The sequence below is a fragment of the Pseudopodoces humilis genome, chromosome 16 (assembly GCF_049639895.1).
Source record: "Pseudopodoces humilis isolate 2021_Gansu_Grassland_sample_001 chromosome 16, ASM4963989v1, whole genome shotgun sequence".
Classification (NCBI taxonomy): domain Eukaryota; kingdom Metazoa; phylum Chordata; class Aves; order Passeriformes; family Paridae; genus Pseudopodoces; species Pseudopodoces humilis.
Window position 1 is genome coordinate 14,496,228 of NC_142215.1, and position 16,282 is coordinate 14,512,509.

Consider the following 16,282-nt stretch of genomic DNA (forward strand, 5'->3'; position numbering starts at 1 on the left):
ATTTCCTCAGAGCAAATTTTTCTTCTCACTCCTCTTCCAAATACACAAGAAATGCTTTAGGGAAGCCCTTTCTTAATTACATACTTCTTTAACTTACACTGTTTATGTAAGAATGCTTTAGTTATTTCATTATTCTGGTGATAATTCTAGGGGTTTTTCTTTCTGCTCCTATGACCCCAGACACAAAGTACATATCGTGTTCACACAAGTGGACACTGAGGTTTGCTGCTCCACCACCAAAGCCTACATGAAGAGAAAGTGAAGGTGGCAGCTGTAAACATCCTACACTTAGCACATCAATGGGAAATTGTGGTTCTGTCTTCCCCATCATCAAAACAGAGAATTGGAAATGCAACATTTAAGAAGTACTAAAACCTAGTCCATGAACAATACTTCCTTTCAAGATGTGTTTTCTCTCTTAAAGCATGTTATCTTTCTGCACACCCTTATAAATTTTCCGTATGTGCCTCTCTATAAAGATGTCTAAATGCTTTAATATTTTTTCACTATCTCCTTTTTCCTGTTTGTTTTTAGTGTGTGGTTTGCTCCATGCACTTTAGCTAGGTGAAAAATAACAAACCAAGCCTGTGCTCCAGGGAACTCAGCTCTTCAAAGCTGGGGAGAGCTCCCTGCCTCTGCCCGTGGACAACCCAGAGAACCAGCTTTCTTTTATACTTGTTCCAGTGACTGACTGTAATTAACACATTTCAATCATGCAAGAACTCTTCTTACTGCACTGTGTTAAACAGGGGAGCACTGAAATTTTTTAAACCAGGCTTCTAATTGTAGGTACCTCAAACCTCGCTCTCCCTGAACTTGTCATGCAGTCCTGGTTCCTAATGCCTAACTAAACTGAGTCTCAAAAGCTGAATTTGTGAATACCCTCTTCAAAGACTAGGTATAGCAAATTTTATGATATACAAATTTTATTTTGGATTTTGCTAAAAAACCCTAATCAGTTCCTTGTCACCTGCTTGGAAGCAGGCAGACAACTTTTCCACTTGCTGGTAAATGATACAAACACACTGGGCTGCTGCACAGGACTGTTTTTGCTGTCAAAACTCTTTGCCTTGGCAGCCATCCAATTTCATTCTACCATGTTATCAATGTGAGCTTATCTCAGTCACAGATGTTCATTCCTCTCTTATTGTTTTATGGAAGTCTGCTAAAATTACAGCTTTTATATAAAGTCCAGTACAGTAAATAGAAATACCCCAAAATGTTTCCACTGACTGTACAAACTGTGAAAACACAAGTGTTATTTAACAGCCTGACATGAGTTTCCAATATCATCCTTTTAGTGAACACTAAACACAGTTCTACAGTATAAAAATCATGTGCAGAGTAACTCACATTTTGAAATCCATTTTCCCTATACCTGACAGGAACAGTACTCTCCTTTGAAAAGGAAGTTTTCACTGTGGATTTTGTAAATCAAGGAAAACTATTAGGTTTGTCATTCAAATAACTCCATTTTCAAATAACATTTTTTGTTCTCATTCTGTTTTTACAGTCACCACCAAGGAATCTGAAAGTTATGCAATACAACAGGCTTTAAAGCCACCAGGGACCTCCTAACACAAGATGGAAATAACTTATTATGCAAGTAAGATTAAAACCCTGACCTTCAATCCAGTCTTTTGCCAAGGGGCAGAGTGTGTGGGGGTGGAAAATCAACTGTGGTACAGAAGCTTGTACGGTGCTTAGGAAAGCACGAGAATTTTCAAAAGCAAACGCCTCCATCATACAGGAAAGTGAGCATTTTAATATTTCATATGACAAGGCATTTCTTAGGCAATAACACAGCTTCAGTTCTGCACACAGTCAGTATCATTTTCTGCTCACCATCATCTCATGTCCCAGCCAATCCTGGATTGTTCCAAACCATTCCAGTGTGTGCTGGCCTGCAGAGGCCACCAGAGCAGCAAGGGACAGCCGGTGGGGATGGGAGGCCAGCAGAGGCAGTGAGGCTGCTGCAGAGCTGGGATTCCCCTGGACACAGAGGTGCCAAGGGCTACAGCGAAGAGCCTTTGGATGACTTTGCGCTGACCGTTCAAGGCCAAGCTCCCAGCGTCAGCAATAACCCAGCCATGCACCACAACTGGGGCTGCCACACTGCACAGCCCAGAACAGAAGTGAGTTATAGCTAATTATTAAGTAGGAAAACACAAAAAAACCCCATGACTTTTGCCTCAATGCACTAATGTTAGCACTACTAATCCTGTCTCTAGCACTCCCTGAGTTTCTGTAAGACCATCAGTGCCAAACTGAATTTATACTCAACAGGTCTAGGCTCTCATTTCCATGGGTTTGACAGAAAGACAAAGCAGTGACAAAGGAAATTTGCAACACCTGAGAAGATCAACATCTGAACAGCTGGTCCCAATTTTTGAGACTCATGCTTCACTGAGACAGGCAGGAGCTTAACAGGTTAAATCTATGTTAAAGTATTCTTTTATGTGGACAAAGTTTCTTGCAGGGCTTGAGAATGTCTTTATCAGCAGCAACAGAGTTCTACTGTCTTATTCCAGTCAGGCTGGAATATTGCCTCAAGGTAATTCTTTCTTATGTTGTTAAGGATAGCAAAATATCTTTAAAAAGGGAATTACAATTGACTGTTTCACTAGGAATCTTAAAGAGGCAGATGGTATGAAGGAAGGTTTCTTTGGTTATGCATGTGGGGGGGACTGGGGTGTTTTCTGTTTTGTTTGGTTTGGGTTTTTTTTGTCAGCTCCCCCAAAAAACTTCTCTTCATGCATCTCCCAGAAGGGAACGAGGGAAAGAACCAGAGAGCTGCTGCAATACATATTCAGAGGAAAGAGAGAGAACAGACATTTAAGGAGCGGTCTATTCCAGGGGATCTCCATGCCTCTTCTGTTCAGTCTCCAAACTGGAAACACATCCATTTTCCTTTCACACGTATATACAAAAAATCTGATACATTGGTATCTAAGTGGATAAAGTGTTTCTCCCGAAGTGGAAAATTAACTGGAATTACTTGTAACAGCACAGCTCCACCCAGCCTTAAGGACTGTTACTAGAAAATTAATGAAAACATATACAGTTTTTAAACTATTCCATATATTAACGAACCACATTTTTAAATTCTCTTCAAACAGGAAATTTTGCTAAAAGAGGTGGTAGGAAGAAAAAAAAAAAAAAAGAGAAAACAAAAAGGCAATAAATAGAAATATGAAACAAAACTAGAGTCTTGAGTAGAAATAAAGCCAACAGACAGTTGACCATCCTTCATGAAAAAAGTTAAATTTTTTTCAACCAATTAATATCAAGACTGGCTGCTGAAGTTAAGAATACAATTATAGAACAGTTATTTGTTCTGATATTTAATGGAAATGTCTAATGAAAGTGCAGCAGAAAAGGAGAAGTCTCTCATAAATCATAAATCTTAAAGGGAAGCAAGATAATCTGCTTAGCACAATTGTAGAATTACATCTGCCCTTGGACAAGTTGTAAGTAGTCAAGGGAGGGCAGCCTTCCCCAGAAGGCGCTAGCACTTTAAAAGCCGGTCTCAGTCTCTAATAGCTTTGCTGTGGAAGCGCTGAGCTGCGCTGCCATTGCGGAGGGAGGAGCAGGAGCAGGTTCGTACCTCTTGTCCAGCCGGGGGCCGTGCCGGGGCCCCTGCGAGTGGCGGCTGCCCCTGGGGGCCGCCCGGCCGCCCTGGCTGCTGTTCCTCAGCCCGGCCCACGGCTGCTGCTCCCTCCTGTGCAGCGGCACGGACGTGCGGATGGCAGAGACGACGTGGCCGGGGTAGGCAGACAGCGAGTCCTCGTGGTGGTTGCTCTGGGGAGCCAGAGGCCGCTCGGAGGCCGGGAAGTGGCGGCCCGGGCGGCGGTAGCCCCGCTCCCGGTAATAGGCGGGGAGGCAGGGCCGCGTCTGCTCCATCACCCCCCCGCTGCAGCTCCGAGAGCAGGCGGACCACGGGCCCCAGCTGCCCCACAGCCCCGGCACTCCCGCACTGCTGTCCTCAGCCGCATCGCCTTGCTCTTCTATCCTCTGCGGAACCTGCAGACACAACACACACACTTAGGAATCAGAATTCACATTGCAACGAGACGGGAGCACGAGTACCTCGGGCTTCAGCCATTCACAAGTGAAATGGAATGACATAGCATTGTTTTATTCTCTGCCTGTCAAAGGACTGCCAGTATAGGAGGACGTCTCCTACAGCCATCAACCATTCAGACAAAAAGTTTGGGTTTGGTTCTTCTGGGTTTTGTGGGTTTTGTGGTGGTTTTATTGTTTGGTTGTGGTTTTTGGGTTGGGTTAGGTTTTGGGTTTTCTTTTGGACTATCTGGATAGAAATAGATTTTCTTTGTTCTCAGCAATGGAAAAATTGCATGATGCAAAGCTTGGAAATGTGTTATAATATTACCAAAAGCAGGAAATAAGGTCATTTTTGGTAATGAAATTGAGTTAACAGACACTCACTGCTCTGCTGAACTCTGATGCCTCAACAATGGAGTGTGCTGGTGAATAATATTTCAGGAACTCCTATCTAATGTGGAACTTTTTACAAAGGCAATAATGTAAGAGGACAGGTTGATTTCCAACCAACCAAAAATGTTGCTATAGTTAACTCCTATATTACCACACTTGCCCCAGTCCCCACATTACCACTTCAGCATGACCCATTCAATCCTACATTCCCATCAAACTCAATAAAAGATGGGACAAATTGTTGGTGTCTGGTGTTCAGTGCCACTTAGTTCATACTCAACATTCAGCAGCACAAGGGAAGTGAAAGAAAGAACCCCAAAGGGAGAGGATCCTTCTCAAGAAAAAGCTAGGAAGGATTAAGAAGGGCAGGGTCTCTCCACAAGGACAGTTAACCCCTCAAGACAAATATTTTAAACGTCCTGACCTTGTGATTGAAAGGTATCAGGAAAGCCAGGAAGTTACAATCACCCATCCCCATCTCCCTGTGGTTTCCTCAGCATTTACCCATTCTTGGAGCTAGATATAGTCAGGATTTCTCAGTGTTTTGCACTGAGCAAAGTACTCAAACTTGCCTTATTTCTCTTGCTTCTCTTGACCAACTAATTGAATCACAAGTTTCTAAAGCAGGTTCCCAGTATCTGATTCTCACAATTATTAATATGCAGAACATTCTTTTAAATGAGCATCCTTTAAGCAGTTTATTAATATCTGAACAAGCTTTGTATCAGCATGCACACACACATATCAATTCGACTGGAGGACAAGAAAAGGCACTGTCCACAAACACGTTTGCCATACCTCTCCAGCCCTATTCCAGTGCAGCTACCTCAAAATGAGCTTTGAAAAGCCAGCCTTGTCTGACACTTCTCCCCCCTTCACAGAATAAGAACCTAAACCCATAACTTCCATTAATAATTTTGCCTGAAATATAATTAACAGCAAAAGATGACCATCTCCACACTTAGTCTCCCATGACAGCCCTCTCAGTGGTACCTGAGCTGTGCCCTGGTCTGCCAGGGAGCACACACTCCTCATCAGCTGCCTGCAGATATCCCAGGCTGGGCTGGAACGTGGTTTGCAAACATGGGTTGAATACAGCACTACAATACAACAAGCCAAGCCAGCACAGGGTTTGTGGTGCTGCTGTGTAATAGTCAGTTGTGGTCTACATAATCTGAAACATTTCCCCTCTCTGAGGTTTCTCTCACACTTTCATCACCAATCACAGAAAAAACTGCATTTAATTATAACTTCTGATTAATAAAAAGCATCTGCATTAGTGTGATATGTTACCCATTTCTCCCATGTTATTTGAAAACAGAAGCAGATGTCTCTGTATTTAATGTCTTTTTTTGCTGTGTGTGCCCCATTTGGCATCAGCCTTTAAAATCAATAGCCTGTACAACCTAATACCACATAATGTCAAACTTAGAACATGAAGCAAGGTCTTTCTGGCTGCTACAATTGCTTTCATATCCAATAACAGAACACCACTGGCTCACACTTTGACCAACAAAACAGGCTATTTTTCAGTTTGTGATTTTTCCAGTGAATATTCACTGCCCATACTTACACTATGCATTAATGTGCTCTACCTCAGATATAAAATGGTAGTGACTACACACAGGGACACTTTTCTGGTCTGAACTCAGTCTGCAGCAAAATTTACTTACTGTAAAACTAATAGTCCTTTGCTGCCAGACAAGGTTTGACTTGTTTGGACGACTTCTTAATCATTGCTACAATGGTTCAGTACACCTGTTTTTTTAAAATGCCAAAGACACTCATGCAGGCAACAAATAAAAACTATAACCTACAAGCAATTCAAGTTCTCACTAACATAAGAAATGTACCATTTTGCAGAAATAGAAACTGAATAATGAAAAGTGCCAACCTGCTACAGAGAGAACCTTCTAGCTGCCAAACTTCATTGCAGCAAGAATTGGTTCAGATAAAATGATACTTCATATGACTGAAGGTAATTTCACACCCCCTAATCTTCATAGTGAGAGTTTAAGACACAGCACAAGAAGGTTTAATCCAGTTAGTTAAGGAAGAACATAAAAATATTTTTTTTAAAGTGACATTATAATATCTTCTACTGATAGACAAATTGATTAATGCTACTTAATTGTAAGGAAAAAAATTGGGATGGGAATTTTCAGTAGTGAATCAGGTTATGAACTTATATTTTCTTACTTTTCCTACTTTTTTCTTGCTTTGAGCAAGATATGGGCTCCAGATGAATCTTTAGAGGAGATGATGTGATTGATGGCATAATCTACTCAGTGAATTCTACTATGAAAGACTGAATCAACTGAAGCTGCTTAGTTTAAGGAATGGAAAACAGAGGGGACAATAATGACACTTCCAAACAGTTTACATAAATAAATACCAAGAGCTGTTATTTTTCTCTTTGCAGTAAACTGTTCTTGTTTATAGCCAATACATGAAAAATCGCTCAGATTTAAATTTAACCAAAGGTGATCCAAATTAAAGGAGGAAAACTACTCAGAGAGAAGGCAAACAAAGCCTGGGTACAAATTGCCTGAGGAGATCCCCGGCAGCACTGATACCAATCCTAAAGCTCTAGCAGGCAAAACGAGGTGTCACTGACCCTTCCCCAGGGCAGAGCAGCAGAATTACAGACCAGTTCCCCTCCTTTGATCCTGTGATTTCCAGGTAACTTAGTAGAAAGAAGAAATCCCGCCTCAGCTCTGTGATAATGCCAAGAAATTACAGGTAGCTACAGGATTCAGCTGAAGTGTTTTAGAACATCTCAGACACACCACATACACAGAGATCCCTGATATTAAGTCCCTCCTTCTCTTGCTTTAAGAACTACCAATTAAAAGCACACTCTAAAACGAAGAGTCTGAGCCTGCACTGAAGAATAAGTGAAATGCAGACTGAATTTTCTTGCCAAATTGAAGTCATGAGAGTAAATTATTTAAGAGAATCACATAGCCTGTAAAAAAGAGAGAGACCAACCAACCCATCTAATCTACTTTCCCATAGTTCACAATTGATTCCTTCTCTAGGTGACCTAGACTCAAAAAATCAGCAAAAAGTAGGAGTACACAAGGTACAGAAATTCAACGCCAATTTCTAGTGCTGCCTCTGTCAGAATTTAGAAATAAAATCCACATCTCAGGATTTCAGCAGCAATTGTTGAAATTATACTAAGCAAGAATGTCCCTGAAGAGGAATCATCACTTGTACTGAAAGCCACAACTATTTAAAGCACAACTTGTGTGGGAAGACGATGGCAGACAACGCTGTAATGATCTGACAAACACTAATTTTAAATACTGTAGGTAGGGCACTTCATTCTATTAAACTGTAGCTTAAATACAAATTACTGTTCAGGAAAGTAAGGAGGGGGAAATGCTTAGGTCAGAGGCCCATTTAACTCAGTACTGTGTTTCTGACTGAGTGGAAGAAGCAAAACTTTAGGAAACAATGTAAGAACCAGGATATATTCAGAGGTATCCAGGGACCTTCTGCTTACAGCTAATCAGTAATTTAAGGGTTTTCTTCAGCTAAAGACCATATTGCAATTGTTTTTCATACCCATTGCTGGATTTACTCTCTATGAATACAATTAATACATTTTTTAGCGTATTTTTAATCTTGGCTTCCAAAAGATTATATATTTTATATTCAAAAAGTGCTTCTCTTTGCTCTGGTCATACATGGAGCATGACAATTTCACTATGTCTCCCAAATTTTAGTTTGTGATAAATGAAGAATGATCATTCTGTGTTCTCCTTCACCATACTAAACTGTCTGATTTGCAATTGCTAACACAATCCAATTCCAGGATCTCTTTTGTAAGGAATTCCTCATTCTCAGCACCTTTTCCACTCCTACATTCTTACACGGGTGTGCAGTGCTGCATACCGTACTCCAAATATGAATTAATGATGGAATTTCACAGTAATAATGATTATAATGCTTGGTGACAGTATATACCTTTCAGCCAGCTACATAATTAAGCTGTTACACCCTCAGCCCATGTTACTAAGTATTCTGTAGATATTAAGCACGCTATAGCAATCCAAATTCAAAAGTGAAAAGGGATACAAGACAATGGCAAGCTTTAAACCTGGAGATATCTAAATTGAGACATTTCTGGTATTTCTTACCATTTCAGTTTAGATACAATAATGTTATTAGATTCCATAGATTTAACATATTATCCAGTAATTCTTTTTTCTGGGTAAATGCCCAGAATGGAAATGGACTCATGAACAAATTAACTACATCATATTCCTAAATATACATCTGAAAGGGTTATAACAGGCATAAATGTGTGTTTCTTAAAGCTTTATGGTATTACTTTCACCCAAAGGCAAAGAAATTGTATCCAGAAGAACATTTTATCATCTGCTCAGAAAAATGCTACTGGTGGTATTCACTGAGTTAACCCATATTCATATACTGGATGCAAAGTGGAATTAACAGCAGCTTACTTTCAGCTGCCACTACCTTCTTTGTCCTGTGCTTCCCAGAGCAAAGAGCCCCTGTAAATTCTGTTAATATTCCCCAAAACCCTTCAGGCTTTTAGGTGTTTGTTCATTGTCTCTTCCATAGTCCTACTTCTCATTACCCCACCCATGATAACCCACGCTATGACAACAGACTGTCCCCACTGTTACTAAAGGAGTATCAAGGCATTTTGAAAACATGACTCCTTATTTATTCCATTACTCCAGGGTTGCAAGTTCTCTTTCTTACATTTCTGACTAATTAAAGATTTCACTAGGGCACAGCCTGTCACAAAGCCTATGCATGCAGCTTTTACCAGAGCCAGGCTCAGACAGACTGAGGATTCAAAACAACAGTAAAATAGTATATTGATACTCTTTAAAATGCATATGTCATACTTGAGATGAGATGAACACAGCATTCTTCATGAACATTCACCTTTCGTGAATATATGAATCAATAATCAAGCCACAGGCTAAGAGCTGGACTTCACCTTCTTGAAATTTCAAGAGTGTAAAACAAAACTAGTCAGACTCCAGAAATGAGACCTGAACTGCTGCTCAGGGCAGAGCATGCCAAATTTTGAATGGGCTGAGAGAATGATAGTTTAGTTTTAGAACCTGTTCAAGTATAACATTATTGTATTTCGCTGCCAGTGTTGTAAACACATCTATAGAACTCCTTTAATTCCTTCACCAATCTAAGCATCTTAAAGGAATATTCTTCCAGCATTAGCTCAGCTGATTTCCAATAAAGTCCATACCTATATAGCTATGACAATTTCCCAGCAGCAAGGCTTTACAGTCTATTTTATGTATGTTCATTTGAAACAACCATATTTTTTATCCCTCTTATAAGAAACATGTGGGACATTGGTGGCTTGATAAAAAACAATCTACACCCCCCCTAAAACTTGCAGATAACTTCTCTCAAGACTAGCAGAAAAATGGATCAGAGGCCAAATAAAACATCATGACACAATGTGTACATGGCTGCCTGGTTCGTGTGCTCAGCTATTTTAATCCTTCATTGCATTTTGGAAGCCTTTAATCAGAGAAGTAGTAAACCATTTGAATTTTACAGTACGTGGTAAGTGTAAATATTACCAGCTTAAACGATTTGGGTTTCTGTTCTTTGTATAAAATCTCTGTCTGAACATCTGTGCCTGTGAAGATTAAAGGGCTAAAAAGCCTGGAAATAGAAGACCTTTGTATTCACAAATCACTAAAGGGAGTTACAATGCTTGGACAGCTTAACTGCCCCTTCAACCAACTCTGACCACATCTGAAGAAACCTTAACATTATTCGAATAGTCCAGAAAGTAAACAGCTCTGAAAAAGGTTCAGAACAGCTTTTGTGCCAACAAAGCTTGAAGCTTCCCCAAAGTTTAGCTATTTTTTTTACACCAAGACCACCTCCATTGCACTCTGGCAGATCAGTGTTTTAATGAAGAGATTTCTTTCCACTCTTCTGTGAGACCATTAAGTGTTTTTAAGTAACAGACAGCTCACTCCTGACCTCACTTCTACCACTTCTACACAACCATTCCTTATCCATTGCTTCGCATTTACATTAAGGTAAATATGATAACAATCAGGCCCTCACTATATCACAAATTAGGTTTCTTTATTTTGAGAAGTATTCCCTCACCATTCACTGTCATTTGTGGCCTAGGTCATAGGCCTAGGCCTAAGTTTATACTACCCTTGGCCTCCTCCAGGCTAGCCATCTACAGCTGTGACAAAGTTGTTGCCATTCCATTTATTTCTACACTTAGAAAAATTCTTTGGGATCCACATCTGGTAGAAATACATGTCTTATTTATTCTGTAATTGCTGTAACACCTCTCCAGATCTCTAGGTGAGTCATCCAGCCATCACTCCAGAAGTAGAGAGGACAAGCTGTCATAAAATAGAAAGCAATATTCCCTAACAGAACTCATCTGTGAATCCAAAAAGCTCCTCTTCTTTATCACCACTCTCATCCAAAGCTTGGACAGAACTAGCATGCAGAACTCCTCTGAAGGAAGATGAGAAACTTCTCTATGACCTTGTAAGCTCACTGGCACTGGAATCCAACTGGAACTGTGATATTTTCATCTTCCAGAAAAACACAGAACTCCTGCTCTGAGTTTAAAGAAGTCAGTATTTTTTAATTTAAAGATAAAAATAAAAGTTCAGAGGTCCTTGATAAAGCAAGTAAAAAACAACAAAAATATTAGCCTTAATTTTTCAAAGAGTATATTCACATAAAATAATGTCTCCTTTCCACAAACAAAGACGAATTTTATTTCCTAACCACTTTAATCCACAACATCAAGGACAGGGAATTAGTAACAATACAGAGATAGCAAGAAAATTCTTTCAGCTATTGTTCTAAATATTCTGTTGTACCAAAAAGCTAATTTTAAAGGAGAAGTCCTGTCATGGTCTAAATCACATCCCCTGTTTCCTAAGGAAAACTGCAATTAGAATAGCAACATCATTAGCTAGGAAGACTCTATTTTACCAAAGGTTATGAAAGGAGCAGGTGTATATCTGTACAGTTAAAGTCAAGCATCTGTGCTGAACGCAAGCAGATATACTGACAAGTAAAAATCTCCAAGAGAAATATGGACTCCCTTGTAGTTTGAAGTGTTTTACACGAGTGATAAATATGAAAATGCAGTCATAATGGACAGCCGTTATCCTCTAAACAAAAATATTACCAGAGAAGAAGGGGTGACACCTCTAACCATTTGTTGCAAAGGAACATCAGCTGTGCAAATCCAGTGATTTAGCCTGTCCAGTGCAATCCAGTTTAGTTACACAGCCCATCCAGCCAGACTCCAGTGGCTTTGCAGTAGCTCTGTTAGCAAGAGCTGAGTTCCAGCTCAGCAAATCCTGACAAGTGATACTTGTCAGTGTAATTTGACTACTTACTAATTTACACTAGCGATGACTTGAGTTACTGCTGGCTGTCGGGCAGAGCTCCACCCTGCCTGGACTGCAAGGAAGAACACAGCCCTCCCTTCCAGGCCTCTGCTTGAGCTTATTTAAAAGCAAGGTGGTGACCAGCTGTAGTGGAGGTCCCAGGGTGCTCCTTACACCTGTTAGGCTTTAGTCCTGGTGCGTGGCCAAAAGCCAAGCTTAGATATTAACTGCTTTGTCTTACTCCAGTTTCCTCCAGCGTCTCAAGGATATAGCAGACTTGCTTCATGCTCCACATTGTACTCTCTTAGAGAGTGTTCAAGTAGCTGAACTCCTCAAACTGCTCATTGTGACCAAATGAGAGATCTTGGCCACCTTTTCCTTCCCCCTGTTCCACTCTTCTCCCTCAGCTCTTGCATCCGATCCCAGATGCTGTTCCTTATTCCTCTTGACTTAGCAGTGATGACCCCTCCACAAGGGTATTTGAATCCAACACAAGAGAGAGGGGAAAAGCAGCCAAAAAAACCCAAACCAGCAAACCCCAATACACATCCCAAAGCTCATTAATCTCAAAATTCTGTGAGGAGTATAGTCACATTCACTTGATAAACAGTTGCTTTTCATAGAAACATTGTGTGTCTGACAGAGATAACATCAAGTTTCTCTCTTCTTTAATTTTGAGCCAGCAGAAAGTAATTACACTCAGCCCAAACAAGCTCAGAATTCTTTAGCAGTACTGTATTGCCCCAATGAAAAACTTCTAAAAATAAATCCTGACACCGATTCTATACAATAAAAATCAGTTTGTTAAGACACTGCACCTCCATTGAACTCAATAGTCATCTACAACTGAGTGACAAAAATATATGGATAAATTCAAAGCAATTCCATTGCTTCAATGCTCCTATTTAGTGCCATAACAGAAGCAAGATGTTAAAACAAAGCAATATTTATTCAGAAGTTTTATTTGGGCAGATTTTGTTACTATTTACATTACCAGTTTTGCTAAAATGAATAAGGCACAACTATAACTACAGTTTACTTTCTTAACACAGAAACATATGATTAGTCAAAAATCCACCCAGGAGTGACTTCTGGAAAATTGGGAACAGACTTCAATGGTTGTCTAGGAGAAGGACTGTTTATAGTTAACCTTCAGCTCACCACAGTATGACACTTATCAGATAAGGTTAAATTTCAATAAAATAAGCACAGGAAGGGAGAACAGAGCTTGACTGCATCATGAGCAGCAGCAGGGCTGTTCATATGTCCAGTAGTGAGGACAAGGCAAATTAATTGTTCAAACAGTAAGAAAGATTTCATTTTATCCAGCTGCAGAGACCTTGTCTGATTTTAAAAGGTAAGTGGCAATTATTTTGCTTCACATAACATTTCCCCTTTATATCCTATTGTTGATGAGTATTTTGGCCTTACAGAGTACACTTGATTTTAGAAATTACACAGTATGCATGAGGAAATAAGTTAGATTATTTAAAAAAAGCTCCAAGAGACTTCCAGCCAACACTGCAACTCCTGTCTTCAGCAAAAACCCATAATAGTCCTTTGCATAAGAATTTTTATTTCTATCTAATGAACATACCACATTTAATGTATTTACATTACTGTCCAAACCTGTGCAATTCACAGAGATAGGATTAACAGAGTAGTGCCCTAAACTCAGATGTAGGAACATATAAAGATGGGTTTTGTTTTCAGTTTTTGTGCACTTCTGACAGCAGTGACAGTGCTGATTCAAGTAAAGAAGCTTAAAAGCTACCTCTATATAAATCTCAGGTAGCCATGTATTTCTGGAACTAGAAAGTCTGAACTGGTCAATTGTGACTTTATACGTCTGACAAGCTTCCAAGACTTCCACTCAAAAATAACGAAGTCTAAAAGCAGAAAACATTGCCCAATCAAACCTTTTCCCACAACTTTCTCATTTGGTTTTGTCATTTCCTCAAGTCTTAATTCCAATATGTGCACTTCCGTGCCATGGAAGTAATTTGGCTCATTCTTCTAGCTATCAGTCTCATGCTCTTATGCCAGAAACAGATTTTTGTGTGTGCATCTGAGGAAGCAACCTGCTGAGCTCTGCTCTTCCAGATTTGGTTGATGAAATTTGCCTTAAAATTAAAAAAACAAGCAAAAAAAAATGCTGCTTGATAAGATCAACTTCTTTCCTCATGTTAAGCTCCTAAACACGTCACTAAGTCAAGAGTAGCCAAGTGGTGCTTTAAACAGTTGTAATACACTGAATTGAAATAAAAAACTCCTACAAATTAGAGTGAACTACAGATTTTTGTTGAAAAATCTACATTGTGTGAGCCAGTGAAATTAGTGTGACTTTAAATGTGAATTTTAAGAAAAAAGAATAAAAGATTAAAAATTACCAAGATACAAAAAAAAACCAAAGCCAAACCAAAACCAGAAAACAGTATCTCGCAATGTTTTTAAGCGTACTCAAGTCCTAAAAGAACATCTCAGCTGAACTGTAGGTGCCTAAATTTACAACTGGATTTCCATCAACTGCTCTGAGGGATTGTCCTGGGTTTTACCAAATTTTCCCAAAACTTTCAGGATAAGAAAAAAAATCTAGACTATTTGGAAATATTTAAAAGAATCACTCAGCCAAATACTCAAATCCAATTCTCTGGTTTTATTTCCCTGTCTATAGAGGCAAAATAACCCTAAGCAGGGTGCACAACACAGATTCCATACACTCCAATACTGCAGGTTCAAGCATCAGTCATGCTTAGCTTAATGCAAAATAAACACACAGGAAGAATTGGGGTATGGTCTAATGTTTCCTTAGACTTCAGCTCTAGTTATTTGATTCCCCATACTGTACCCATTGAGTGTGTACATGAAAGTTAGCAAACACCACTTTCACTATTCACTATTTTGCTAAAATTGTTCATCAAATCCCTCATCCTCCTCCTCTCCCTTTCTTTCTTTCTGCACAACTGACCTGCTCTCATATAGAAAGAACTCTGCCAAACAGCAGAGACATCCATCCAAAAATACATGGGAGATGTCAGCAAATACATGTTTGGGTTGCTGCAGGAAAAGACTAGAAAGAACTTCCAGAGCTACAAAGCTGATAACTCCCACTCAGAAACATGACTGATTTCGCCTTCAGAGTTAGTAACAGCCCCTCTTGTCTGGAGCTTATAGGTGGGACAGAGGGTTTGTGAAAAGTGTAATAAATATAAAGTTCCAGTCTAAATGGAGTTTGGCACTAATAGAACCCTCTCCCATAGGGTCAGAGCTGAGAAAGACAGCCAGCCTTGGGGCCCATGTGAGATTGTCACTAGGAAACTCATGCCTTGTTCTCAGTGAAAGGGACATCTCTAAGGTGGTTACTATGCCTTAAGTCCCTGTAGCTGGTATAGAACATGCTCCAGACCCGTGGCATTTCTCATTCAATTGAGAACAAAGAATCTGATTTTATCTAAATTAATTCCGGGACTTCCCAGAATGAAGCAATTATTTCTCTGAGTTACTCTATTTTAGTTAGTAGATTTATTCCCCCTAAGGCCATTTGGAAGTTGGACTGAATCATCTCTCCACTGTCAGTGTAACAAAAGAATGTCTAATCAGACAGAGTACTGAAACCAGAGCAGCAGCATGACCATCTCAACTGCACAACAAAAGAGAAGAGATGTAAGATAGGCAAAAATACTAAATTGTCCTGCAGTTTAGAACAGAGCCCTTGGACAGCTTGCTGCAGACTGGACTGTGCCAGTTTCAGACCACATCATTACTGACCTTGTTTAACTTGTCTTCTAAATAGGCTGCACAAGGAGTTAACAGGACTTCTGTGCTCTTCTGGAACTTTGACAATCAGACAGCTTCAGGTTTCTAGCCCATACCTATGAGGCTACTGTCCAAATAACTTTTTACCCAAAAGACAGTGGCACGTGCACATAAAAAAAAACAAACCCCGCAAACTTGCCTTTTACCTCCTTTTAACAGTATAGTTTTCAAAAAAATACACCTCTTGGATTATTATTTTAAAATCTATAGTAAAAAGCAAACTTGTTTTTAAACAGGTTATTTGATACCTTCAATAATTAATTGTTTGTTTTTGAATACCAATAGATATGAGATATCAACAGATGTGACCAACAGTGATATAAAGTGAATATGATGAGAGTGTGAAGAGACAGAACAGCATTCAAGGGATCTCACCTCAGGTCTGTGGCAGAATCAGCAACACCTGCATATTGTTTCTGATAAACATTTGTCCAACACATTCACAGAGACCTACATCATGGAAATTCTAAATATTATTCCGTCAATATAATCTTCTTCATATTCTTACCATGACAAGTTTTTTCTAATGTCAAACCTAAGTTTTCTTTGCCTTAGTTTAAATCTATTTCTTCTCAACTGCTCCATCAAACAGAAAAAAAGCCTTC

General features: G+C 39.6%; 1 protein-coding gene across 2 annotated transcripts in view; it reads right to left on the reverse strand.

Moving 5' to 3' along the window:
* THSD4 (thrombospondin type 1 domain containing 4) overlaps positions 1-16,282 on the reverse strand; it is a 234,349-nt gene that overhangs the window by 194,018 nt on the left and 24,049 nt on the right. For both annotated transcript variants that reach the window (XM_005521456.3, XM_088063116.1), the window contains exon 4: positions 3,608-4,023. In XM_005521456.3, coding sequence (XP_005521513.2) covers positions 3,608-4,023 — 416 coding nt within the window. The remainder of the gene's footprint in view (positions 1-3,607; positions 4,024-16,282) is intronic.